Source organism: Perissodus microlepis, chromosome 5 (assembly GCF_051167445.1).
Source record: "Perissodus microlepis isolate ML-2025 ecotype Zambia chromosome 5, ASM5116744v1, whole genome shotgun sequence".
NCBI lineage: Eukaryota > Metazoa > Chordata > Actinopteri > Cichliformes > Cichlidae > Perissodus > Perissodus microlepis.
In genome coordinates this window covers 15,882,659-15,910,356 of record NC_140465.1, presented here as the reverse complement: position 1 = coordinate 15,910,356, position 27,698 = coordinate 15,882,659, and the positions used below count along the sequence as shown (strand labels likewise).

The window sequence follows — 27,698 nt, the reverse complement described above, 5'->3', positions numbered from 1 at the left end:
AGTAGTTATGACGATGAGAGATTATTATGAGATGAAACTCAAAGAATAAAATCTATAGAAGACTACCACTGTATAAAAGGCCCCAAAGTTCATAGAATAGTTTTACTGGTGTTTATAAGTTTATATAAGTTCATTTAATATTCAGTCTTCTGTCTGTTTGGGCCAGCCCACATTCTAGTGACATCATCCGGTTAGTAAGGTGGGCAGTTTAATGTCGGATGAGCAGTGTTGGTCCGGAGGGGGTGCACTGATTCCTGGGGAATGTTAGGTGTGCGTAAATGACAAGTAAGTAGTGACCTGTGTTGTATTTTGCCTTTGTTTGTGTCAGTACTGTAGTATGTTACCATTTAGGCGCTAATGTAGTCCATAGTTGGAGCGGTAGGCCACGCATGCAACGCTTGAGTTCACCCTCATTTCATATGCTAATTTATGTTGTTAGCTTACCCCGGTTTAGCTTTGTTGACGCATGTACGGTCGCTCGTATGTCCATAATGTCATTCCTGTGTTATCAGACCTTCTCTGTATGTTGTATGTGAAGCTTGTGATTGTTTACTTTGAAGTAGCGGAGTTTGTAGCGAACAATTAGGTACGTGGATTAATAAAATAGCGAACGTAGTTTGACCGGAAGTATGGCGTCCCGCTTGCCCTTCACGGATTATAATGGGGGACGCTTTTATTTTGTACAACTACCGGAAGTAGTTCCTATGTACTGACGGTTGCTTAACCTCGCACTAATGCTATTTAGTTGCATAGTGTGAGCAGTTTGAAGTGTATTATATTTTTCTGATCTTTATATGTGATTATGTTAACTATGTTGTATTATGTTTATATTTGAGTATTTGACTTGTCTATTCTCTTTATTTATCGTTATTTCCCTTGTTTATTTCCTTTGTAGGAAACCACACACACACACACACACACACACACACACACACACACACTTATGTACACCCGCTGTGTTTACAGCCCCAGAAATTGAGTGGTGACAATAAAGTGCCTCAAACGGAACCTCAAGCTCCCTCCTTCTTTCATACTCTGGGACAATTTGGCCTTAAGTGGTGTTCTGGCCGACACACCGGGGTGACCGTAGTGCTCAAAGACTGAATCAGTGCCACAGCCGTGCCTATCTTTGATATCTCCACTACAACCACAGCAGCAAACATGGTGGCAGAAGTATAAAAATACTTTGTAAAGTACTTTGTGGCAACATCAAACTTTTTAAACTGCTCCCCCCCCAAAAAAAGGGTTCAATATATAAAGCTAATTATTGAGAATGAAGTTAGTTTGAATGCTAGTTCAAAATAAATGCCCAGAAGTGTTTAAAAGATGGCAGAACACACTGTGGACTGATTAACACAAATACATTTAACTGAACAAGTGTATATATTTATATATACACACACACGCCAACTTCATTAAGCACAACTGTTTCACTGTGCGTTAATGCAAATATATAATCTGCGAATCAAATGTCAGCAACTCAGTACATTTAGGCATATAGATATGGTCGAGATGACCTGTTGAAGTTCAAAGTGAGCATCAGAATGAGGAAGAAGCGTGACTTTGAGAGTGGCATGGTTTTTGGTGCCAGACAGGCTGGTCTGCGGATTCCAGAAACTGCTGGGATTTTACCACACCACCATCAGAAGTGTTTACAGAAGACCATCTCTAAATGCACAACACGCCCTGCAGATGGGATACAACTCCTGTTAGCTAACAACAGGAAACATAGGGAACAGTTCACACGGGCTCACTAAAACCGGACAACAGAAGACTGAAAACATTGCCTGGACTGATGATTCTCAGTTGCCACTGCAACATTCAGGTGGTAGGAACAGAGGTCAATAACATGCTCTACCTTTTGAACACCAGTTACAATGTGAGCATGAACAAATCACAATAAACTTTTTTTTGTGATTGTCCTGATACTCTTCACTATGGGTTACAACCTTTGTTATAATAAGCTCACATAAACACCAGAGGTAATCATCTCTATGTCAAAAGGACAATAAATAATGTATGAAGTAGAAGTTACATTAAAATAAACAAAACATGGAGCCACCTAGATGTTAAATCAAATACAAGTGACATATCATTGAAGTGTTTTTTTTAACTTACCTGAGCTCAAAAACACACAAAATTAAAAAAAAAAAAAAAATCATATTCCTTTACAAATTCTTTTTTTTTTTATTATTTCAGCATAATAGTAAGAAGCCTCTCCTCTGATTTTCATACAGTTGAAACTAATTGGATCACAAGGGTACATATTAGTTAGCCCATTTTACATTAATCATTGTAACATTTTTTTAGGAAGTTATTCTTATGCACTCATTTTCCTACACAAAATAATCAATATCAAGATCCTATCTTAACTGAGGACCATAACTCTGCATGCAAGACTAATAAAGAAAACAACTAATCTGTGATAGCTACTGTTATGCTGTTGTTCATCTAATACCATTGTCAATATAATTTACTACAAATACCAGGGACTTTGTATAAGAAAGAAAACATTTTCTTGCAGTACTACTGCCTCTAGTGTCAAAAATCACCGAACATACTGGGCTCTCAACTGTACTGATCCAAATTGTTCTGTCCGCCTTTCGTGTCAAGTTGAGGAGAAATAGGCTTTGTCTAAAACCTAAAATCTAGTACAGATTGAAGGACAAAAATATCCATCTCTTTTTTTGTCTTTTTTCCTTACACTCCAGTGTTTACAATTTCATCAGAATAAAAAAGGTCCTTGAAACAATCATCAAAAATGTGATGACAAACTCGCAGACAAAAAAAACAGAAAAACAAAAGCCTCCTTTGATCTGTCTGTAAAAAGAAGAAAATAAAACCTCAAACTTACAACAGGATTCTATTGCATTTAACAATGAGAATACTAAAAACAGTGAATGACAAAAACGTATTAACAAGTGACGTCTACTATATATTGTATTGCCCTTTTGCCGTTTTCAGTATGTGCTCACACCAGAAGTGTCCCTTCCACAGATTGGGAATAGTGTTTCCACAGCAGAGGATTTCCTTTCTCAAACTTGGCTCCTCTGCTCTTTAAAAGGCCAAGCCGCTGATAACAGAATCCCATCTTTGTGCACACAGATTTGATAATCAATGGACCATTTAAAGAAAGTTTCTCATTAATACTTTTGGTAAAACATCACTCGACTCAGTCTTCCACTTCTCTGTATCGAACACAAACATCTCTTCATCCTACAATTCACAGACCATAGAAAGCGTGGCGGGACTCCCATCTCCACAAGTGTCATCTGGACCACTCACTATTTATCCGAATAAGACCGTAGTTACCAACAGATTATTCGCCCCAGTCTGCACTGACATTTCTGGGTTAAACAACAGGACGACGTGATCACAAGTTTACCAGTCACAGAAAGGAGCGTGTTTGAGAAAGTCATTAAAAAGCAGCAAAGCGGGCCCCGTGGGGCCACTCCTTGCTGTACCGAGTACTTTCAAAAGTTCAAAAGGTAAAAGAAATCGCTTGTAACGCTATCATTTAGTACTACAATGACTATTTGTATATCCGCAACTTAAGGCTAAACCCAAAGACGTGACCGTTATTCCACACCAACTGTATAGTAATGTCTGGATGAAAAAGCAGTTGTTAGGTGTGCGGCAGAGTCAAGCAGGTGTTGATCCTGCCGTGGCCTGCGACCAGCCAAAGCACCGCCGCGTGGAAAACAACGTAGCACGACTGTCTTCTCACACGGACCGCCACACGCAAGGGCCTCCTTTTTTTTTAGGATTATATTCTGTGTTACACCATCACCAGTAACTATGACCCAAAATATTCAGTTATCACCATAAACATGACTTCTCAACAGAAGAGCACATTAGTCTGGTTCAGCGCCACTGAATCCATCCACATTCAGTAACCACGACAGCTTAAGGATTAAAAATAATAATAATAATAATAATAATAATATGATGATGATGATGATGATGATGACGACGAAAGGCTAGTAAATACATCTGATCCACAATAATAAACGGCCAAGAAAAAGGCAGATGAGAAAAGAAAAGAAAACAACAGAAACATACTAAGGCCACAAGATTTTGTATACGCCCACTAATCTCACAAAGTGATCTGTACAAACATCACTGGACTTCAAAAGTGGCTAACCTGCATCATTATACACCAGGATCTATGCAGCATGAGCGAGCAGAGGAAATGTCCTGTTTTAGTGCTGCAGATCTCTATACATGTTCTGTATATTTACAGCTGAACACCACCACACACCCTCAGTACACATGAAGGAGGGCTCGCCAAGTCTGCCGTCCTGTTCTGCCTCCTCAAATCAGAGAGAAACGCGTGGCGCTCTGTGACCCGACACGCGTTAAGTGCGCACCTCGTCGACTGCAGGTCGCACTTTCGTTTCTTGGAAGTCCTGGTTTTACAGTTATTGATATTAGTTTTATGTCACACAAAGTTACTCGGGTTTTTTCAGGATACGATGGTGACGGTGGCCAAAGACTGCATTTGAGCCAAATTCCAATTTACGTCAACACCTTGTTTTTCTTACAAAATAATCATTAAAACTGGACCTTCCGAGCTACAAAAGCCAGGAAACACTTTATGCATCACATCAGATTTACACAGTAATAATAATAATAATGATAATGATAATAATGATGATGCTTTCAATGACCTGTCTTTATGCTTAACACTGTCCAATACAAGGCAAGTAAACTCCGGTCTGTACATGAAATGCCAACATAGTTTCCTCACTTTACCTGGAAGAAAAGTTCAGTTTTAATAACTTTAACCTGAAATGCTTTTATGATCCTTTCCAGGCCAAAGAGAATAAACAACAACAAAAAATTAGAAAGAAGCTCAAATACTCTTCTTCACCACCTCATCACACAGTCAACCGTTTCCTGTCCGAGTACCACCAAATGCAAATTTTTTTTTTTTTTTGAACAATAAACTTTTTTTTTTTGCAAAAATCATATAGATTAAGTACAAAACAGGACCACCGTTTATCACAGAAAAGTCTCATCTTAAAAAATGGGAAGAAACAGAAACACAGTAAAAAGTCAACAAAAAAACCCACAAATGTCCCGCTGTCGTTATTAATCCCAAGACTCGAGCTGCAAGATCAGTCTGTGCTAGAATGTGATGGCACTCTGCACAGAGCTGAGAAGAAACCCTGTGGCTTGTCCCGTCTCTGGAGGTGTTGTGGATCCAGGGAAGATGGAATGTCAGACCGCCAGTCGACCCGGAGGTGGATGCAGGGGGCTCCAGGTTGGGGGTGCCGGTGGGGGTTCTTGGGGATATGGGCGTGGTTCGCAACAGGGCTGGTTCTCTACTTTGGCTACACCGCGTCCCTGGCACAACCGCCGATGTCGCAACAGTCGGTCTGTGCGCGAAAAGTTCTTCAAAAGATAAATATTAGACACGGTCAAATTCGAGGTCATCACTTTAAAAATATGGTAAAATTAAAAATGTCAGAGTAAAATGGAACTATGAAGGAAGGAATTTAAACCATACATGATTACTCTAAACTCAGGCGTGTCAGAGGGCAAACAAAGAGTGGGAAATGCAGAGAAGTCCCTAATATTTCAATAAAGTGACTAACAATGTGGAAAAACAGTTGTTCCCTATATATAGACTTTATCCAGATGCAGTGCCATCAATCCATCCAAGTATTTATATGGCAGCATATTTTAGCATTTCTAGTTTTAGTGCATCGATACTGGCAAAGATCAAATCACTCGTGGAGAACCCCTTTTTTTCTAAGAATTCAGTCTGTGCTGATGAGCTAGACCCACTGCGGCTTTCACTGATAATTGTATTTATGTCTGTATTAACATATATATCTAGTTCCATCTTCACTCAAACCACAACCCACAGCACGTGCTGCTTCAGTTAGCTCGCCACAGAGCAAAACAAGGACTACTGTTGCTAGGTGCAGTCAAAGGCGGTGGAGCTGGAGTTATCTGCAGTATGAGAATCTTACCTCTTAAGAAAAATAACTTAACAGCCTGATGTCTAAAGGAACTGAAAAGTCTGGTGGTATTGATACGACCCACTCAAGTCCAAATTTGAAATTCAGCACGTATGACACCTCACGCCTGTTTATTCATACATACCTGCTGGCACCGTTCACACTGGTAAGGCTTCTCTCCACTATGGACACGCTTGTGTCTCTCAAGGTGGTAGCGCTGAATAAACCTCATATCACACATGTCACAAGCAAATGGCTTCTCTCCTAAAAGAGCACACAAATACAAAGTCAATGCATCAATTTTAGCGTCTTGTACCAACAAACTGCGGGCAGATTTTTACTTACTAAATCTTTCTTTGCAGACTAAATTTCCAACACTTAAAAAAACAAAAAAAATTTAAAAAAGAAAAACATCAGGAAAAAAAACAAAAAACAACTCCCTTATTAGTAAATTTCAACAGTGAATTTTCAGCATCTGATAACTGATGTTCTAAAAAGGCCTCGTCATCAACTCATTATGTGTAGATCAAAGTGGAATTTCATGTTTTTGTGGCCCGGATGTACACATGATGGAGGGCCCACAAATTGGGGCAACTTTTATTTTTTTCTCTTTTTTTTTTGGAGACTGGTTCAACATCCCATCAAATGACTTGACAATCCAAACTCGAGTTTGTTGTGACCCAGTTATGTTGCAAGCGCCAGTGCCTTTCTCCGTAATAAGGGTACGGTAGAGGAACGCATACCCGTATGAGTGAGGCTGTGTCTCTCCAGGTGGTTACGCTGAATAAACCTCATGTCACACATGGAACAAGCATACGGCTTCACCCCTACACACACAGAGCAATATATTAGCCCTACCACTCACAAGTCCAACAAACACAACTTTCAACCTAACTATGCACTCTGTACTTTATTTTTCAGACATAAAGCCAAAATGTTTAGACACTACAACTACACAGCTCCGACCATTGGCTAAACTAATAGACTTCAGTTAGATTTTAACATAATACAGGAGATACACATTTTGAAACAATATCACCAAAGCCTGTCCTGTGTGCTGTATAAGATTAAAGTCATTGTGCATCAATAATAAAAAGAAATCATAGTATTTATTCCCTTTGAGGTTTACAAATTTGATGTTGGACCCATATCCCCTCTTTACTAATATTATATATATATTTAACTAAGTTACTCATGTTTAGCTGAGGTTTGTCAATATGTAGTGTAACAAATACTTTAATAGATTACTGATTAAATTATTACAATCATAAATGTAAAAATGTAAAATGAGGGCAGTTAAGGTAGAACTGGTAACTGGGGCTGTTTAATGTTTAACCTAGTTGTTTTACACTGGTTTGTCAGTGACAATTGGATTTTGGAACATTGAGTTATTATTAAAAAAAATAAAATAAAAAGGGAAAAAAAAGTGGTTTTGACTTATTTTGTGGTTTAGGTTATGGGTGAGAGCTAATGCACCTATTACTGGGACACAGAAGTATCAGAATTGCCATTTCATACCTTTGATTAAAAAGAATCAAAAGACTTTAAGGACAAATTACTAAAATGTACACAAAATGTGTTTTGTGTTCTAAACATTTGATTCTTGGCAATCTCAGGTATTGGATTTGGAACGGGGTTTGAAATGATTATGACCAAACCCTACCTATAAGGAGATTCTTTCAAAAAGCTTTAAGCCTTCTCAACAACAAACCCAGAGTAACACCTGGTATTAGAACTTTAAATGTATGCAATCTGGACACATTATCTGTCTAATGAAATCTGATCTATAGACCTTTGGATTAACATTTTAGATTAATTGCATTTTCAACAGATAAACTAAATGATCAGTACTGCTCTTAATCGGGAAAACATAATTAAGTGCTGGTTCCAGGGTCTGTTTAAATCTCCTGGTATTAATACCAAACCAGTTACTGAGTATGTGTGTGTTTCTGTTTTCATCAGTGTTGATGCTCTAAAGTTGAAATATCAGATTTTACTCGTTGACACAAGTTCTATGTGTAGTGAACAAAAAAAGTACAGATACAAATGATGGGAATAAGCCTCCAACATACATCAGGGCTCAGCCTTAGACAAAGAGCCAGCCATTTGGGAGCTGCTCAGAGCAGAGTCCTTATCTCAACCAAGAGAACCCAGCTGAGGTGATTCAGGGCCTCCAGGACACTGTAGGCCAAGAGTTTCAGACTTGTCCATCCATGAGGAGACCCAGGGGAAGACTGAAGACACACTGGGAAGATTAGATGTCTTGGCAGCCTTGGAAACCCCTCAGGGTCCTTTGGCATCCAATTATAATACACAGGGTTTTCTTGATCTAGATAATGTATCCAGATACACATCACAACCAGGTTTAAATGGGGTGAGGGTGTTGGTCAGATATTCTGCAGTTCATATATTAGATTAACCAAACACACTACCAAAAAAAAAAAAAAAAAAGTGTGAACAATGGCAATTCAAACATTCGGAGCAACTAACCAAACCCCTAGGGGAATAAAATACTGTTTTAGATCCAAAAGTATTCTCCCTAAGAAAGTGCTAAACGATGTGCCTACTTTATAACTACACAGAAGTATCCTTTATATTACACAATAAATAAAAGTCCTCTACAGTACTGTGAAAAAGTTTGAGAAACTCGAGTTCTTAATATCTTTTTTTACATCAAACAATATTATAATTAAAGTGTCTGATTGGTCCAATTCATTCTTTAGTAAAACAACCCTAAATAAATACAGTTACAAAGGACTTAAGATCAGTGACAAAATGAACATCATATTCTACAACAGATGCCCTCTACATGACCATAACATCATGGAGATGGTCTGGGATTACATGAAGAGAGAACGCGCTGAAACAGTCGATACAGACAAGAAAATTGTGGCACGTTCTCCAATAACTAACAGGCAGAATATGAAGTCTTTATATGGAGTTACTTAAAATGAACTATTCATGGCATCATCTTTTAAAATAGCCTTGCTTTATTTTGACTGTCCAAAACCTTTGCACAGTACTGTATACAATGTGATAAGGGCAGGTGCGCGGACGCATACCCGTATGAGTGAGGCTGTGTCTCGCCAGGTGGTAACGCTGAACAAACCTCATGTCACACATGGTACAAGCAAAAGGTTTCACACCTAAATGCAAAGCATCAATATGTTAATTTCAGGTCTTTGAGCTTCTGTTTTACAATCCATCAATCAATATTGTACTTTTAACATCAATTGATGATTTACAATTGATGGGTTGTTAACCATGCTTCACTTGTTTAATCTAGCCAAAGATTATGCTCTAAATCCAATTAAGAATACATTAAACTGTTGTTCAAATTTCAAATCCACAGCTAAACACATCTCATGAGCTGATGATATCATAGTCCAAGATTTACGTACATGCCAAGATTTGTAATAATGTTTCCTTTCACAGATAATACAGGATAGCCTTGATTAAGATAAGTGCACTACTTAGTAAGAATAATAGTAACTGTCCCTATATTTAACATAATGAAAGTACTGTAGTACGGGTAAGGTGGGCGGACGCATACCCATATGAGTGAGGCTGTGTCTCGCCAGGTGGTAGCGCTGAAAAAACCTCTTGTCACACATGGTGCAAGCATAAGGTTTCACACCTAAACGCAAAGTAGCAATATTATATTACTTTACCTCAGTTTCCATGTTACCAATAAAAATCTAGGCTATTATTCATTAACCACACATTTGCCAATGCATGCAAAACAAAGATGCCAAATGTTTTCTTCATGAAACACTAGATGCCCACAAAAAAAAATCAGTTAATGGACCATTTTATCTATATAAATCAAGATATTGGTACTCCAAAGAGTTACAACTGAAGCTCTGGGTAAACTTTAATAAAGACCATCACTTTCTATAAAAGCATGGTCGTACTGTCACGGTTTGTGGAGACAGACCGTGCGGAGATGTGTGTGGTGGACCCAGGACCCCTGTTTAGTCTTAATACTAACTAAGCATTTTGCCAACAGTGATCTCTCCTTTTAGGCAAGTAATGAAATAGGATTTCACAAGAAATAAGATTCTCTGATTTTTCTAATTAGCCAAATGTCTCTACAGTCCAGAGTTCTACAGTTAATTTTGTTTCAAAAGATGCTATGTGCTCAAAAGGGTGTCTATTATTTTAATTAGATTACTAGAGATGCACCGATTGACTCATGAAGGAGCAGAATCGTCCTTTTTCCAACATTGTCGGCCCAGACTGGCTCCCATACGTTGGGTTACTAATGAGTTTCATGCATGCTTAATCAATTCACATCCATGGTCACAGCCACACGTTAACATGTCATTAGCATCTAAGTTCCTCACTGTGAGTCAAGGCACAAAGTTTGGCAAACTAAACTGGGGAGGATCACCACAAAAATGTTTGAGACTTAAATCACTTTGATCCCATTGAACATGAACGTGACTAAAGCTAGCCAGATCTCAGAGCCATCTGCAAACCAGGAGCCTCGGTATAAGCAACGATTCTAAGAGGTTAATATCAAGGGAAATTATGGCGATAAGTGAAAAACACAAAAAGTCAATGACCCGTTATGTGGTGAAGTTTCAAGGATAATGGAAAATGATGCAGGCCCTGTCATTTGTCTTGTTATACAAATCTGTTGAACCTAATTTGTTTGGTAGGTGTGTACAGCAACCGGATTCTCCAAGAAAAATTGCAATCGGTGCATCTCTATAAATTCCCTGTATAGCTATGCAAGATGTAAACTGGTGGTACTTGGTAATACTTGATATTGGTACAATAAAAGCTGTGTGACAGTGACCAATATAAAGTGTTATGGGCAGGTGCACTGACGCATACCCGTATGTGTGAGGCTGTGTCTTGCCAGGTGGTAACGTTGAAAAAACTTCATGTCACACATGGTACAAGCGTAAGGTTTCACACCTAAATGCAAAGCATTAAGGTATTATTTTCAGACTCGTTTTTGTGTTCACAATCCATCAATAAGCAAATTACTTAATTTATTCAGAATTGATGGGTTGTTAACCACTATTATTAATTTCCTTTGTTTTAAAGCTGTAACTTGTTGTTCATCCAATTCCAGTAAAGAATACAAACTGAACCAATTCTCAAATCCACAGCTTAACACATTACATGAGCTGATGATGTTGCAGTCCTGTATTTCCTCACAGTCACATAAAATGTTACAATTATGAAACATAATGTAGGGTAGGCTTCATCAACATCATTCTTCTGGCCACTTTAAAGTAACTAGCATAAACAGCTTACTCGTAACAAAATGCACATACAGTCTGATTTCAGTGAAATGGGTAAGGTGGGCGAACGCATACCCATATGAGTGAGGCTGTGTCTCGCCAGGTGGTAGCGCTGAAAAAACCTCTTGTCACACATGGTGCAAGCATAAGGTTTCACACCTAAACGCAGAGTAGCAATATTATATTACTTTGCCTCACGGTCTCTCCCTCTTTTTCCTTTATTTCTTTCTTTCCTTTTTTAAAAAAAAAATAAAATAAAATTTAGAAAAAAATATTTAAGCTATTGGTTATTAACCACACAGTGGCCAATTCATGCAAAACCAGAACTTTTTTCCCCCAAATAAATTTAGATTAGAATTGCCAACAAAAATCAATGCAGCAAAATACTGAATTATAGTTATCCTGTTGATTCTGACTGCTGACAGCTAACAAAAGACAAGAAAATGTTTATAATAATATTTATACATGACATGTCCCCTAAATATAAGTAATAAGACAAACTAACTAAATTAAATGTGCACACTTGCTAACAACACATGTCATGGGCACGGTGCACGGACCCATACCCGTATGAGTGAGGCTGTGTCTCGCCAGGTGGTAACGCTGAAAAAACTTCATGTCACACATGGTACAAGCGTAAGGTTTCACACCTAAACGCAGAGCATCAAGAGAATTATTTTTGATTCTCTACAACAGAGAAAAAAAAATGTATCTATAATTATGCCTGATAAATTAAATGTGCCAGTGTGGATTAAATTGATATCTGTGGTTAATAACCAATGTCATACCCCTGAAGTAACTTACAGGGGTACAATCTAAGATGCTTGTTTCAAATTACAAACTTCCCAGAGGGGCTCTTAAGTTCACTTAAACATGAGCTGATAATGTCATCTAACTGAAATTATACTTAGAATGAATCTTATCATAAACTGTGTCTGAATACAGATTTACAAGACTAGCTCAAGCATACACATGTAGCAGCATCCTAATTTTGTGACAGCTTTAAGATTGGCAGACGCATACCCATATGAGTGAGGCTGTGTCTCGCCAGGTGGTAGCGCTGAAAAAACCTCTTGTCACACATGGTGCAAGCGTACGGCTTCACCCCTATACACACAAAGTACCAGGCTTTAGCATAAAAATACTCAACTGCCAAAATTGATCCATGTTAAACTTTACTAATTCCTTAGTAAAGTTTGGCTGCACTTATCAGCGCTTTGTTTAAACTGGAAATTCCAGCGTGCTTTAATAATCTGTCATTCCAATTGAAAACATTTGCATCTCTGAATAATAAGGAAAATGCCCTGTGCAGAAAGTAGAATTAAAATTTTCCTAACCAAAAAAACAAACCTATCAAAATGACAAAAAAAAAATATAGAAATAAAAAATTGGGTTGAAAATTGAAGTCCACATTCCAACTAGCACAACAAAAAGTTTTTCACACTATGTCAATGGGTGCTTCTAATCGTGTAATTTCAACATACCACATACAGGTTTTCTGGAATAGATTTGTTCACGCTGATCACAGAAGGTGTGACAATTTTAGGCAGTTGGCAAACAACTCTGCACAAGACATTAAGTTTGCACATTCATTTGCGGAGCAAGAATTAACAGGAAACTGCTCTGAAAATTATCATACAGAACCTATCCTAGCACCGAAGCACAAATTAACTTTATCTTCCATAAGAGAAATCTGTAGTTTGGAAATATACAGCTTTTTTTAAAAGAGAGAAGCTTGTGTTAGTTCCTGACCATCACTTTGAATGTGAAATGACACGATTATGTGGGGGGGGAAAACCAAACAAACACTGGCCTGGATAGTGGCAGTCCCGATCTAAGTAACATTCCCATCAACTGAAAAGATAATGTTTTCCTTAAAGTCCCCTCCCACTTCTTCCAACAAGGCCACAAAACATACACCCCTTAATTCAGTTTGTAAATTTGCACAACAATTCCCAATGAACAAATCTTAAATTCAGTATCAACATGTAAAAAACAAAAAAAGCCCACTCATCTTTTAATAAAAAAAACCTTTTCATTACATCAAGATAATTGGCTAACTGTAATATTCAAAGCTGCAAGTAATATGACTCTTCTTTTTCTGTTCTTCCCCATACAAACAGTTTACAAGATTTAATATAAAAAGTTGATACATACTGTAAATGATGCAAATATGTCATAGCTGTCAATATCATCTTTTGCACTTTTGAATAAAAACATTTGTTGCAGACTCACCGCCTTCATGCTCTTGCATTTTGAGTTTAATTCCACATAATAAAATAAACAGTTGAATTAAACTAGCATCATTACTTTTTTTCACAAATGTTTCATTTAGAGATCACGAAATGCAGTGTTGGTCAAGTTACTTGAAAATAGTAATTAGTTACTAATCACCGATCATTCTCCCTGTAAGTAGTCCAGTTACTTTACTGATTACTTATTTTCAAAGGTAATTAGTTACTTTATTACTTAGTTACTTTAAAAAAAAAAAAAAAAAAACCCAACCCCCCCCCCCCCAAAAAACCCCCACACGATACACAACCTGAATATATGATAAAGCAATAGACCTTTCAGCCTAATTCTACTTTTTCTGCATTATCCATCATATAAATTTGAATCAAATGAAAAAGTCTCTTAACTTTATGCACATTGCATCAAGCAAAAATTCAATTATATGCAACTGTCTCTGACTGGAAGAAATTTGTTTAACATTTAAACCTATTTTCTGCATATTCCAGTGAGAGGGGCCAGTGGAGGTTTGCTCGGTGACGCAGCGGTCATGTCAGTGGGGGGTATCCAGTAGGGGTGGGGGGGAAAAATCGATACTGTGTAGTATCGTGATATTTTGTTTGCTAATAATGTATCGATACAGGGACAGCAGAAATCGATATTTTGTTACAAAAAAAGTTTTTGTGGACTGGAACTGACTTCAGAGCATGTTGATCAGCTCCTTTTTCTGAGCAAGAATCCTGACATTCCTTCACTGTCCAAATGTGTTTAACTTGTTTTTTGGCAGCAATAAACATGACAGTTTACTTATTTTAATTTAAGACATGTTTTATTTTAATTAAGTTTAAAACTTTTTTATTTAATGTAAAATTATATTTTGTTTTAATTTACTTTCAAATTCTTCAGTTGCTGAATGGGCTGCATAGTTTTCATAAATTGCATAGTTCAGAATAGCTATAATTGTACCAGATGGTTGCATTCAGTTAAGTTGGACTAGACTGTAATACAAACCGTTCAGTTTGTCAACAATAAAACTGACTGAAATGAGAGAAAGACTGAGTGTGAGACTTTGATATTAGATCAAATGAATATTGATAAAGTTTACCTTTATGTACAGAATCTGAATATCGCAAAATATTTTAAAAAATTGCAATAATATCGTATCGTGCGTTAAGTATTGTGATAATATCGTATCGTGGGATGTATGGTGATTCCCACCTCTAGTATCCAGGGGTTTCTCTGTGAATTTCACATTCCCATGGCAGCGTGCTAGGTGCTTGCTCAGATTTAACGTTTAATACTTCGCTGTTGAAAGAAGTTTTCTTCGCATGTAGAGTGTACAGCGGACGCTAATGTTTTTGTCACTTTTACGGAATCAAACTCAAAGTAATGTCAGTACTTCGGAGCTTTAAACGCTGCATGGTCGTACTCTCTCCATATTATCCATTGTTGATCTACACATGTCTGTTGCTGCCACGGACGTCGTATGCTTGTACGTCATTGTCATCAGACACTCTCACAAACAAAATAACAGTTTAGTAACGCAGGCTGCTTACGGGAAAGTAACAGTAATCCAATTACTTTTTTGCAATAGTAATCCCTTACTTTACTCATTACTTGAAACCCGTAATCGGATTACAGTAATGCGTTACTGCCCATCTCTGCCGAAGTATCAAACAGAGTTACCACAATAATTGTTAGGTTAAAAAAAAAAAGTACACATAATTATGACTTTAATAGCTAAATAAACACTAGAGACTAGAGTGGTACTGAGTTTTCACTTTATAGTCATGTCATTTCATATACAAAGTATGGGGGAAATATTACTACACAAATTCTTACAGAGGATCCTTACAGGTAGATCATGACAAATTAGCATTTGTCAGAAAAGTGATAGAAAGCAACACAAACTCGAGTTTGAAGCAGCCATGTAAACATTATTTGTGGGCACATGCAAGGGGAAAGTCAGGGTGAGAGGGGGGCAAGATTTAAAAAGCGAGGCATACCTGTATGAGTGAGACTGTGTCTCTCCAGTTGGTAACGTTGTATAAACCTCATGTCACACATGGTGCAAGCATATGGCTTCACTCCTAAAGACAGCACAACAACATCAGATGTATTTCAACACACTGGTGAAAGTGATGAACACCAAGACTTAAATAAATGACAGATTAACTATTGTAGCATGCCTTTTTACTGACAACACATTACACTGAAAAGACTAACAATATACAGACATTAAAAGGCGTATTAAGAAATCAAAAATAATCAAAGAAACCGATTTTTACATGTTAAAGTTTGGTTGAAACTTAAGGATTACCCACTAAAAAATAATAATAATAATAATAAAAAAATCACCAACATTTAGTTTCTCCAGATGTGGGGAAACATGTAACGACATTTTATACTACCAATGTCTGCAATTTAAAGGCTTTTTAGTGTAGTGTATCTTTCATTCAATATACAATAGTCAAGAATAACCATGCAATAGTGCCATTACAGTGTTAATCACAAAACAAGGTAACTGACAGAGTCACTTTTTCTGTGGACAGTTTTCCAACAAAGCCTAAAAGCTCTATTAAACATTGTTTTTTTTTATGAGGGGGAATTAATTTACCAACAATGTGATAATTATAGTATCATATAAGACGGTGAAATCAACATAAAACAAATGAGTATAAGGTTTATAAATATATAAGGTTTCACAGTGAAAGGGGAACAATTAATCAAGCATACCAGTATGAGTGAGGCTGTGTCTTGCCAAATGGTAACGCTGGAAGAACCTCATGTCACACATGGAGCAAGCGTATGGCTTCACCCCTAAACGCATACAGTGTGAAATTTTAGGGGGGACAAAAATAATAATAAAAAGTTCTCATGAACTATGTGCACAAAATGTGTCAATCTACATAAACTAGTCAATATTACGTAATAACAAGAGCAAGTACTTTCATGACCAGCTAATTCTAAACATACAAGACAGAAAAATGTGTCACATAAACCCTAACAGCAGTTAGCAAATACAACGTATACAACAGAAAAGACAAAACTATTAATTCTTAACGTCTAACAATCAAGAAAATGTAGTAACAAAAATCACAGCTTGCTTTGTGTCTGTCGGGTAGGTGATTCACACACATACAAACAAATATCAACAAGCCCTAATGGTGTTAAGTGAGAGGGACAAGTAAAACTTAATACCCGTATGGGTGAGAGTGTGTCTTGCCAGGTGGTATCTCTGGAAAAATCTCATGTCACACATAGAGCAAGCATATGGCTTCACCCCTGCACACACAGAGCAAAATCCTTTGAAAATAATAGTAATAACAATAATAAAATAAGCACAATGAATTCAAGGACTCACTTATATAATGTATCCAGACATGCCAAAAGCAGTGGCACCAGTACAGTGCCACACTAAATGCACATGTCTAACATTTCATAATCTGTTAACATGTCTGTAATAAGGGTGGGTGGGGGGGAAAACAAACAAAAAAAAATGTATTTTGCCAAACTTAAAACTTTTCATGCCAACAAGATTTTTGAGACCCAAAATTGACTCAAAGTACTCATCAAGATGACTGTTATTGTAACATTGAGGTAGAAAACTGAAATGCACTCCTTATATGCCTCAACAGTTAAAAATGCTTGATGTTTATGAGTATTTGGTCCTATAAAAAGGAGTGGCCTGCAAACTTAAAATTGGGTATTTGGGCACCAAGACAGCAAAAAAAAAAAAAAAAAAAAAAAAAAAAGCAGACCCATACCCGTGTGAGTGAGGCTGTGTCTTGCCAAGTGGTAGCGTTGGAAAAATCTCATATCACACATGGAGCAAGCGTATGGCTTCACCCCTACACACATAAAAGTTTGTAAATATCAGCTAGAAACGGCATCAATTTTTAACACATGACCACAACTCTTCCCTTAGAATAGCTCTTCTTTTTGTTTCACATATTATACCAATCGGCCTGAGAAGCCAACGCACAATTTAGATTTAGCAGTGGTTATAGGAACTATGATAACACTCGACTTATTTCAGTGAAATTTGGAAAAAAAAACAAGATAAAACAAAACAAAAACGGTATAAATGTACAGATAAAGTAGAGCTTTCAGCAGGGGAAAAGCTGAGGTTGTTTACATACCCCTACTATGTATGCAAGATTTCAACTGAAGGTTTACCACTTTTTCATCCTCCTATTACATGTCTGGATACATCCTCATGCTCTTCAACATGTTATTTATTTATTTTTTGGGGGGCTGGAATCCTATTCACGATGCACGAAGGTAGAAAGCTAAGACACTTAAAACACGTCTACCTAATGAACTACGGTAAGCAGACGCATACCAGTATGAGTGAGGCTGTGTCTTGCCAGATGATAACGTTGGAAGAACCTCATGTCACACATGGAGCAAGCGTACGGCTTCACCCCTACATACACAAAGTATCAACATATTAGCTAAGACCTTCCTTCAAAGGAAGGCATCAAGTTACTCAAGACTTTGGCAGGCATTTCATATCCTAACCAGGCTTCATGCAAACAGCGATTTGTTTTACATCCCATCAGTGAAAGAAAGGGGGGCAGCTCATTTTCAAATAAACTGAATAGCACTATGGGGGAAAAAAAAAAAAAAGCAGCAACAGGGCATAAGCCATACATGTCAGCAGCGAGACAACTAGTGAGCGCGATCACACCGGCCAGCCGAAGCACAAACATTCTCCAAAGTTAACCATCACTCGTGGTAACAAAGCATTTTTTAGCAAATGATTTCTCACACAGTGCACATTGATTCCATTTACAGCAAAATTAAGAAAACATGTTGCTAGATGCGTGCTTCTTCCTTGCACACCAAAATGATGGCCTGCAAAAGCTTACAATCTGCTTTCTGCCATAAAGTTACAGGAGATGCAACTGAGTAACTGTATGAATGTTAATTAAAAAGCAAGGCAGTTACAGCTTAGAAACATGAAGCCCTCAGCCATTAGTTTACATTTAAAATGTGGACATCAAAGGACTATTCCCATAATATACCATGGCCAAATCAAATCAACTACTTAAATATGACTTTTCTCATACAGTTAACAGAAATGTGAAATTTAGGCAAAACAGTATTTTCACATTACTGAAATGTCACTTTTCAAAGAAGAACAAAAAAATACTAATTGAACTCTTGAATCTTCGTTTGTAGATCAACTAAGTCAATTATCAATAAGTAATAGTCAGTTTTTTGATGATTACTTGGTACACAACTATGCAGCTATAAACAACAGCTGATGGCAAGCTTTACTCATTTTGCCCGAAGTGAAGCCGCAGAAAGAGTATCAATCGGGGATTACACTGGCTGTGTGTGATGACTTGACCTCTAAGGGACGGCCAATATTTTGGGGCTTCAGGTAACCCCAATAGAGCCCCAGTTGTTTGAGTCAACACTTCCTGTTTCGTACACTAGTTGTTCTTTAGAGATTCACCACAAAAAATAAAAATAAAAAATGTACATACAATTTAAAAAATGTTAATAAAGTGAAATTCTTCTCAGATGACAGTCAATTATTTTTAAATTTCATTTCAACAAAGGTGTTGTCTATTTTGCTCTTCACAATGAGCACTTACCCAAATACAGCTAAAGTTCAAACATGACAGATCAAACCCTTGGAACACATTTGGAAACTTCAAATGTTTGGGCAACTTTTTTTTGGTACAAGAGTCTTGTCCCTTGGCTAAAAATTGCATGAATGAAGATTTTTGTGCACAGCAATGGTACAAGAGGGATTATGTACTTTGACAAGTCCACCTGAGCAACTTTGGCCAATGCTAAATGCTAAAATTTGTCGCTGTATGCATGTAATTTAACATTCTGATGTATACTGAAGTGTCTTTTTCAAGCGTTAAATGATTAAATTAAAGCAAATCAAATGCTGATGCATTTTTGTACCATGATAAACTTTCCCTTTCCGCTCTTCTGAATATATTAAAATTCAGTCCTTTCATGGTATAACAAATACCCTAAAGAGCTCTTTAAACAATGTGTTCAACACTGACTCAAAAGTTCAATCCCACAAAAAAATGTTCTCCTTTTACAAAAAAAACCCCCCAAAAACAAAACTATAAAAGGCCGTTTCCCAGCTGCATGTTTACCTGTAAGCTGTTTGCGTCTGATTTTAAATGGATAAATTTTGATTTCAGAGAACTGATTTTAAAAGTTAAACTGGGTACGGTAAATGGACGCATACCCGTATGAGTGAGTCTGTGTCTCTCCAGGTGGTAACGCTGGAAAAATCTCATGTCACACATGGAACAAGCGTACGGCTTCACCCCTACACACACAGAGCATAAAATTATTAGCTATTCATTCTAATAAATAAGCGATTATGTTAGAAAAAATAATTATATAATATATAATGTAGAAAACAAAGAACAGATGCAATTTTGCCACAAAGTGCAAGTGGTTACTCTTAAAGATTATTGGTGAATTTTTAATTAAATTTATAAAACGGGGGGAATAATGGGGCAGCAGCTCTGACCTGCACATAGTGCATACTATAAAACAATAAGGTTTTTAAAAAAATCCAAGTATTTTTTTTAATAAAATCCTCAGTTTATATTTTATATAATTAAAAACAAAACAAAAAACACAACAAAAAAAAAACTAAGAACATAGTCCTTTGATGTCCATGCAGTCATTTTTACTACATATAAAAAAAGAATTATATACAAAAATTATTTAAATGATTTTAAACATGCACAAATAACTATGCATTGCATGTTTTGCAGTCTGTGCTTTCAGGCATTCAAATTCACAGAAACGGGTCCACAGGTCTAACTCCACTTTTAAGTCCACTATCAAAAAGTCTTAAGAGAACTGTGGGTGTTGTCATTTAGAAATTTAAGAATATTGAGGAGGAAAAATAATAAATAATTAATCTATGTACCGATACTGCTGGTTTCTAAACAACCGTTTAGAGAATGTTTACCAACACATATCTGCTTCTGAATTGAAACTTGTATAGGAACTGCATGCAAGAAAGTCTTGGCAGATATTTGGGAAAAAGAAAAAAAAAGGATGGTGTAGAAGAAAGGGTAGTCAAATGTGGTCTGTTGTACTTGTGTTCCATCATTTTGCACTATAACATGTTGTACTGCATAAGGTAACATCAGAAAACTTGGGTATATCTGCCATGAAGAAGTTTAAATTAAAAAAAAAAAAAAAGACGAAACTATGTTAAGACAAGTGTGTCAGACAGACATCTTGGGAGGATCAAACAGCACTGCACTGCACAAAAGTCCAGATCAGAAATGCTTATCTTGCTAATTAAAAAGGAAACACAGCCAAAAGAACAAGTCTAAGCAAAGAGCCAACAAGTTGGAAACAAGACCCAACAAATCAGTTTGAATTTGCACAAAGTCACAACACAGACTAATTTCCTGAGCTGTACCAAAATATAGATGCTGTATGCAATTGTTTGGCTATTCATCTGTTAGATAAGCCATCTCATTTTACACACCTTGACTTCACCTTACTACTGCTATGTCCTTTTTTCCTCTGTTTCTTTGCTGTTTTAATGGGTTGAGCAGTGGTGGTAATTATTCGCTAAGCTTCGGAGCTTTGGTAGTAATTTCAGCCTCCACAAGACCTACAGCTGAACTCTGCTTCAGGGTTACGGTAGAGTTAGCCAAAATAAACTAAAAACAAAAACACATTTTACTTTATTAGAATAACATAACCTGGATTTTAGACAAAAATGAATTGTTTAACAGCAATACGGTGTACTTACAAAACTGACTAATATACACAGGCGCTTAATTTTAGTCTTTGTAATTTGGTCAAATTTGTAAGCAAGCAAGAAAGATTCTGCTGTGCAAGTTTATTGAGTGAAATGGACTGTATTATGTTTACATGTTTACAGTTGTAATGTTAAAACAGAAAACTACTAAAATGTATCTTAATATTTACACACAAAAATAAAGGGAAAAAAGTGCAACTAAAGACAACGAAAAAACCCCACTTTTAACACTAAATCTAACACTGAGCGAAGAGAAATTTGTATCATCATTTCTGTTAGACTAAATTAATATACATGCTAAAATTCTGCAAATACTTCTACAACTGATGCTGATCAAAATATAATCCAGAGGGAAGAAAACTTGTTATAAATGCTGAAAAAGTAAGAGTTTTTAATAGTGGACTCGGGGTTATTGGACCACACAGTATTCAATTTCCCACTGTAAACTTTCCAGTTATTGGGAACACATAATTATCAGACTGAACATTTTGAGGTGAACAGATTTTGGGAGTGGCTTTGTTGGAAATTACTGTCCACTGACAAAATGAATCCTGAGCATCTGTCCATTGACTTAAGTGACAGACTACATAAGTAGTCAGATTTATGTAATATGGGTACGGTTAAAAGACGCATACCCGTGTGAATGAGGCTGTGTCTCTCCAGGTGGTAACGCTGAATAAACCTCATGTCACATACGGCACAAGCATACGGCTTCTCCCCTAAACCGAAGAGCACCAGTTTTAGTTAAAGTCCCCACAGATACCGAGTGGCTGTGAGGCAAAAGCTATTACCAAACAACGTTTTAAGCAGGCCATTGCAAAACTTCACAGTCGCTGCACACTACTAGACTCAGTATAACTCAAGCTTTCAAAGCCTCTTTTAACAAGTCATTCACATATTTAGGCAATAAAGGCTGTCCTGGCCTAACTGCACTTGAGCTGTTCCAAACACAAACCATACCTGTATGAATGAGGATGTGTCTTTTGAGGTGGTATCCACTCCTAAACGCTCCGTAACAGTGATCACAAATAAAGTTTTTCTGCACTTTGGATGATGGACCATTCTCATCGCCACCTGCGCCCTACGGAGAATGGTCAAGAACAGTGGTTAAACAGTTTAAATCCTACACCTTCATTGTGTACTAACATTTCAGTTATACCCCCAAAAAAGCACCCGTCCAACTGATCAGAACTGGATGATATTCTAATTTTTGTGAAATGTCAGCAAGTGCAGTCCTATAGCTATTACTCTCCTAAGATATAAAATGAGAGTTATTTATAACCACTAATCCTTAAAATCAGCAGTATGAATGAAGACAACATAAAAGGTTGTTTTGTTTTTCAAACTACGTCATTTACATCTGAATTGACAAAATACCCCACAACCCCTTCCAATGGCCTAATGCCCTCATGTTACTGCTCCCCCTGTTATGCACACAACTGCAGTTATTGTGCTCTGCTTCACTCTGCTCCCCTCCCCCTCTTTCCTCTCCAGAGATCCTCCACCCCCTCCACATCTTCCCTGAGCTCCTCCCCCCACCCCCACACAAACAAAATGTGCACACAAGCGATCCAAGTCAGGCGCACTCGAATAAAGTTAAATGCTTTAACTACAAAATATGTACAAAGCAGCTTGGGCGCATTTTCTGCAGTGAGCAAAAATTAACAGACGCAACAGAGACAATTCCCTATTTAGCAATCACAGCCACTGACCTTCCCTCCCCTTCCTTCTTGTTCTCTCACTTTACAGGGCGTTACTGATTTCCTGTTCTTTTTTTTCTGCTGCATGTCCTCGTTGGCCCTCATCTCTTTCTCATCCAGCAGGCGGGGAGCTTGGAATTCACCTTCCTTCCGGATAAGCTACCAAGCCAGACAAAAAAAAAAAGAAAGAAAAAAGTTAATTATTTCCTATTTTTAAGAATGGGTTAAAAGTGCTCTCTGAGACAAAAACAGTATGGACATTACTGAGCTGAAATGATGCAGTTTAGCCATTATGTCCATTTCTGCCAACGCTGGCAGCAGAGGTTGGTCACATATAACAGTTGAGGTTTGTATTTTCTAATTTTAGTTAAACCATTACATACTTTAAAACCATTTGGCATACCTTCTGATGGAGAACTGATAAGTGCTCTTTAATTTTCTGGTAATTGCAAGTTTCGTTTGCCAAAACAAAAAAACTTGTAAGTTGTGGAAGACAAAGGAAAATGGGCTAAAAGGGAACTAACTACGCACCCTTGAGTATAACTTGTTAGTGCTTAGTTTAATCCCCTTTTCCATCCCAATTTCAATCTATATCCAATCTAAATTATAAGTTAAAATGCTAAACAGAAAGCAAAAGTTGTTTTAAACTGGGAGAAATCACAATAGGATGTCCGCTTACATTCTGAATTTCATAATTCAGAATTGTGCCAAGTGTTTACACCCTTCACAATATCAGTAACACAACATAAAACAGCCCAATTTCCACTCCACATTTCCCACGTGGGTCCTAACCAGGGGTGGACAGCTCATTCCAGATGGGAGGATCATATGGCTCTGAGGAGCACGGTCAGGTCCCTCTCTCTGCGGTGGTGCATGGCCAAGTGGAGCCATCATTTTTTTGGGTGGAGCGGCCATGGAGCTGGCCTGCATCAGGGCCATACTGGACAGGACCGCTTCGCAGCCAAGCAGCCCCGCCTGCAAAGAAAGAGAGTTAACAACAACACTTTACCAAACACATCAAGCATTTCAACAAATCAGCAGTCTGCAATTTCAAATGATCTGCATCTAAGACAATACTGCGAGTAGCACGCAATGTGCTTTGGCAGTCATCAACGACAACATCCTGAGTGACACAAGACTGCAAGTAAAGTTATTTGTCACCACTTTGGTGTTCTTAAAACAAACCCATTTCATATGGTCGCGGACTGAGCTGCTGGGCAGATGTGACATTGCTGTTGTATATGTGAGCGCAGGGGCAGGGGTGGGGACAAGGTCATCCAGAGATCCGTCAGTCAGGATGGTCGGGCTGGTGGGAAGCCACACCCACCTCACTCATCAAGCATTAAAACTGAGGAAGAGGAGGATGTGGATGAAACAGACAAACATTAAATTACAACAGCAGCACCTGCTGTCTTTACCGTTACATATGCCAAAGAAATATAATACAGAAATGTGTCTCATTTGGACAAATGATTGGACCGATTTGCATAAAGGGTTTACTAACTGTGGCTAAGATTTACTTAATCATGCTATATTTTTACCTTACACCTATGTTTTTTTCCCCCATTTTATAATAAACATGCCAAATCATGACTGGGATCAGATATCATACTCATCTCACTGCTGAGGCAACACCAGCAAAATACAAGAAAAAAAAAATCAGCTGTTTAGTTAATACAACAAAAATGTGTTGCTTGTAATTTGCACAACATTAACAACACTCCTATGATTGCAAGAGATCATTAATATGGGTGGGCAAATTTACAATTCTAATCTGTTTTGTTCCCAGTTCTGCATATTAGATTTGTCTGTGTTGAGACATTAGTATGGAGGTGAATTTAAGAGATATGCATATAGCATCGATTTTTACAGTAGCTTTAAGTACAATGCATGCAAATTTATAACAACTAAATATTCTTGCACATTTTAAGTTAGCATCACTTCATTTGTGTGCAGCATATAGATGCAGTATATGCTGCATAGGTTGTAAGGATCGTAAAGCTCCGTGTTTTGAGAACCATTTCTGTTAATCTACTAAATACTGTAAGCCTAGTGCACATCAAATGATAATTTTTGGTGTATGTATTTGGATGAAGTTTGGTTATGAAAATTTCCCCACTAGTTTAAAAAAACAAGCTCTGTGCCAACAATCTAAAAAGGTCCACTTTGCTCTAGGTAATAAATACGAAACTCTAAGGCATCATGAAAGGTCATTTTTAGTCTAGCTGGTTTCAATTTGTGTAAAAACTTCAGGTCTTCAGAATTAAGTATATATTTGTGCAAAAACAGAACCTTGTGAAGATGGGCATACTGCAGAGAAACTACAGCAGAGTCAGACAAATCACATTTAAAAATACCAGGATGACTGATGAGACAATTAGCATGTCCAAACACTTAAACATGGGAAATTCTTTAAAAGAAAAAAATCATTTATCATATAGCACAGGACATATGTTAAGTACGAAATGTAACAAAAGAAAAAAAAAACGTGTAAAATACAAACCAGAATTCAACATTTAATAGCACAAAAGAAGCAGCTTCGTGGGTGCGATTCTATCAGGGGAGGTTATTAATATTTTGAAAGAAATAACTCAGATTACATGAATCCCCTTGTAAAGTACAACTTGGGGTGGTATCATGGAGAAAACCTTAGCTGTTGTGGAATACATATGAGTGAGGGTGATTATTAGTGTGCTGTTGGGGACTAATGCAAAAGTGCTTGCAATGCAATAAATTATAAGCCTAAATAAAGTAAAAAGCACGTAAAGTTCTCCGACTGCATCCACGCTGATCGTTTGCATTTAAACGTGCGTTTTGTATTTTTAAACACGAGGTTTATTAACTCGAATGTTACGAGGAGGCCATTAAATTACCGAAAGAAACACTGCTCGGTCTTGTGAAGGGGTTCTCATGGGGTTTTGTGTTAGTTTGAAGGATCGTTGTTATACTCACCATTATACGGATTAAATGCTACGCTTGTGCAACACTACAAAGGTTAACCGTGGCCAACAATATTTTTTTATACCAGGTTTTCGCCATCGGCGTGGGTTAACTAAAAATGGCTAACGTTGCTAGGAAAACAGACAGCTAGCGAAATGCTAACATCAGCCAACACTGATTAAAACACTACACGAACACGTCGCGTAGTTATTTTCAGTTTTTAGTAGCTGTGTTTTGTGATGGCGGAGAAAATTAAATGAGCCAATATTATTATATTATACTGAATATAATATAATTTATTAGCTTTACCGACGGGTGGCCTTCAAACTACCACCCAACCCATCATTAGTTCTGCTGATGCTGGAACAACCTAGCTAACATCAGCTAGCTGCTCGCGGGCGCCCTCGCCCACTCTAATGTTACTGCCAGTAATCGAGCAAATTTTGAAGCCCACCTGGTCACCGATGTAACACAGCTGCAAAGCGAGAGTATATATATCTTGCTAGATTTATGTAATAATATTATTATTTTTACAAAACGACGCTTCTTACGATATAAGCTAAAGCGGTTCAAGACAAGACTGAGTAATAAAGGCATTCGTGATGGCCGTCGCAGCGAGTGCCTCCCCCTCCCGACGAATAAGCTAACATTTGTTAGCGGCCTAGCGAGAGCTAACATTGACGCCGTAATTTTGTGCAAACCCCCATTTGCTCTACTACCACACGGTGGATTTTGCAGATAAAGCTACCAGACCGCTTAATGCACATTTGGAATCCGCGGTGCATCTGAGAAGAAATGAGAATATATTTACCTACCTTTCTGCTTCACTCGCCCGACGTTTTCTGTACCGTCTAGTTTACAAACACAGGAAACGCCACAGGATGTAACCCACTCCCCCACACAGCAGCAAAGCCTCCTCAAGCGAAGAGAAAAGGGTCATCTTCTATCAGCTCCCCGTGAACAAGAGAGCCTTGGCTCGAAAGGGCGGACAAAAACTCAGTCCATTTTCATAAGTGGCGTGGGGATTTTGACGCCCACTCCACACTGTTGTGGCTGTGTTGTGGTGCTGCTGGTCTCTCTGAGTTTGCAGCAGATACAGACTACGACTGAAGAGACGCAGACGAAAAGGAGCGAGCGCTTAAAATGACAGAAAACAGGGACGTGCACACAAACACCGGAGGCTTATAGTAGTAGCTCAGTCTGCTGCCGCTTTGCACATGCTTGGCTGAAGTGCACATGGGGCCAAATTAATAACCATCACTAGCCCATTACTATTATTATTGTGGACCCTGCAGCTTTTATTCCTATAGCAATATTAGATTTGGTGACGTCATTGTCAGTAGTGTAAGGATCACTGATTCCTTTTAGTCAGTTTCATTCTGCACTTTGAGCCTTCCTTTTGTATTTGCTTTACACATTAGCCTGAATTAAACACATTTCCTCTAGTTAATCTATATCAATCGGTAATTAGAATAGGCTATGATTATTTTATTTGCCATTAATAATATAATGCTGGATATCATTGATTACTTATTGGCTTTTATAGTTCATCGCATCTTGTAGCTTGTGTCATAAAACTAGCCTTACTGGTAATGTAGGCTAGTGTAGGCAGGCAATTTTTGGAAAATTATTACCTTTTATTAATTTGTTAACTTATTTTGGCACAACACCTAGGATATTTTCTTTCTCATCCCTGTGATGTGTTCATGGTGCAGATGTAAGGTAGCGGTCGCGGTGTTTCAGCATCTACAGTAGCTGGCTACAGAGGAGGAGCAAACACAAACCCCTCCTCTGTAGCTCCTCCTCTCCTCGCTGTATTTCC

General features: G+C 37.7%; 1 protein-coding gene and 1 long non-coding RNA gene across 14 annotated transcripts; one reads left to right on the top strand and one right to left on the bottom strand.

Annotated features, from left to right (window-relative positions):
* Window positions 1-28: 28 nt before the first annotated feature.
* On the top strand, window positions 29-4,969 carry LOC146386964 (uncharacterized). The gene is made up of 2 exons (XR_014800255.1): window positions 29-285; window positions 896-4,969. It is a non-coding gene; the product is annotated as an uncharacterized LOC146386964 (long non-coding RNA).
* Window positions 2,168-27,131, bottom strand: znf740a (zinc finger protein 740a). 13 transcript variants are annotated; one of them, XM_084928217.1, is made up of 21 exons: window positions 26,688-27,128; window positions 24,122-24,284; window positions 23,729-23,911; window positions 22,949-23,095; window positions 22,197-22,317; window positions 21,872-21,955; window positions 19,686-19,769; window positions 17,802-17,885; window positions 17,224-17,307; window positions 16,658-16,741; window positions 16,193-16,276; window positions 15,463-15,546; window positions 12,251-12,334; window positions 11,794-11,877; window positions 11,303-11,386; window positions 10,812-10,895; window positions 9,523-9,606; window positions 9,032-9,115; window positions 6,713-6,796; window positions 6,115-6,233; window positions 2,168-5,397 (listed from the first exon to the last, which is right to left on the bottom strand). In XM_084928217.1, exons 2-21 carry the CDS (start codon window positions 24,164-24,166, stop codon window positions 5,224-5,226), a joined length of 1,965 nt encoding a protein of 654 aa, XP_084784343.1. In that variant the 5' UTR covers window positions 24,167-24,284; window positions 26,688-27,128; the 3' UTR covers window positions 2,168-5,223. The 13 variants fall into 13 exon arrangements, with proteins under 13 accessions (XP_084784343.1, XP_084784341.1, XP_084784350.1 ...); XM_084928215.1 differs by having other exon boundaries at window positions 26,692-27,128; XM_084928224.1 differs by lacking the exon at window positions 21,872-21,955 and having other exon boundaries at window positions 26,692-27,131.
* Between the last annotated feature and the right edge of the window lie 567 nt (window positions 27,132-27,698).

Excerpts from the sequence above, each read along its gene's own strand:
- znf740a (XM_084928217.1), bottom strand. The coding sequence starts at position 24,166 with ATGTCACATCTGCCCAGCAGCTCAGTCCGCGACCATATGAAATGG. Across the intron at positions 23,912-24,121 it reads TCCGCGACCATATGAAATGG|GCGGGGCTGCTTGGCTGCGA; the intron begins GTTTGTTTTAAG and ends CTTTCTTTGCAG. Across the intron at positions 23,096-23,728 it reads GAATGAGCTGTCCACCCCTG|CTTATCCGGAAGGAAGGTGA; the intron begins GTTAGGACCCAC and ends CTGGCTTGGTAG.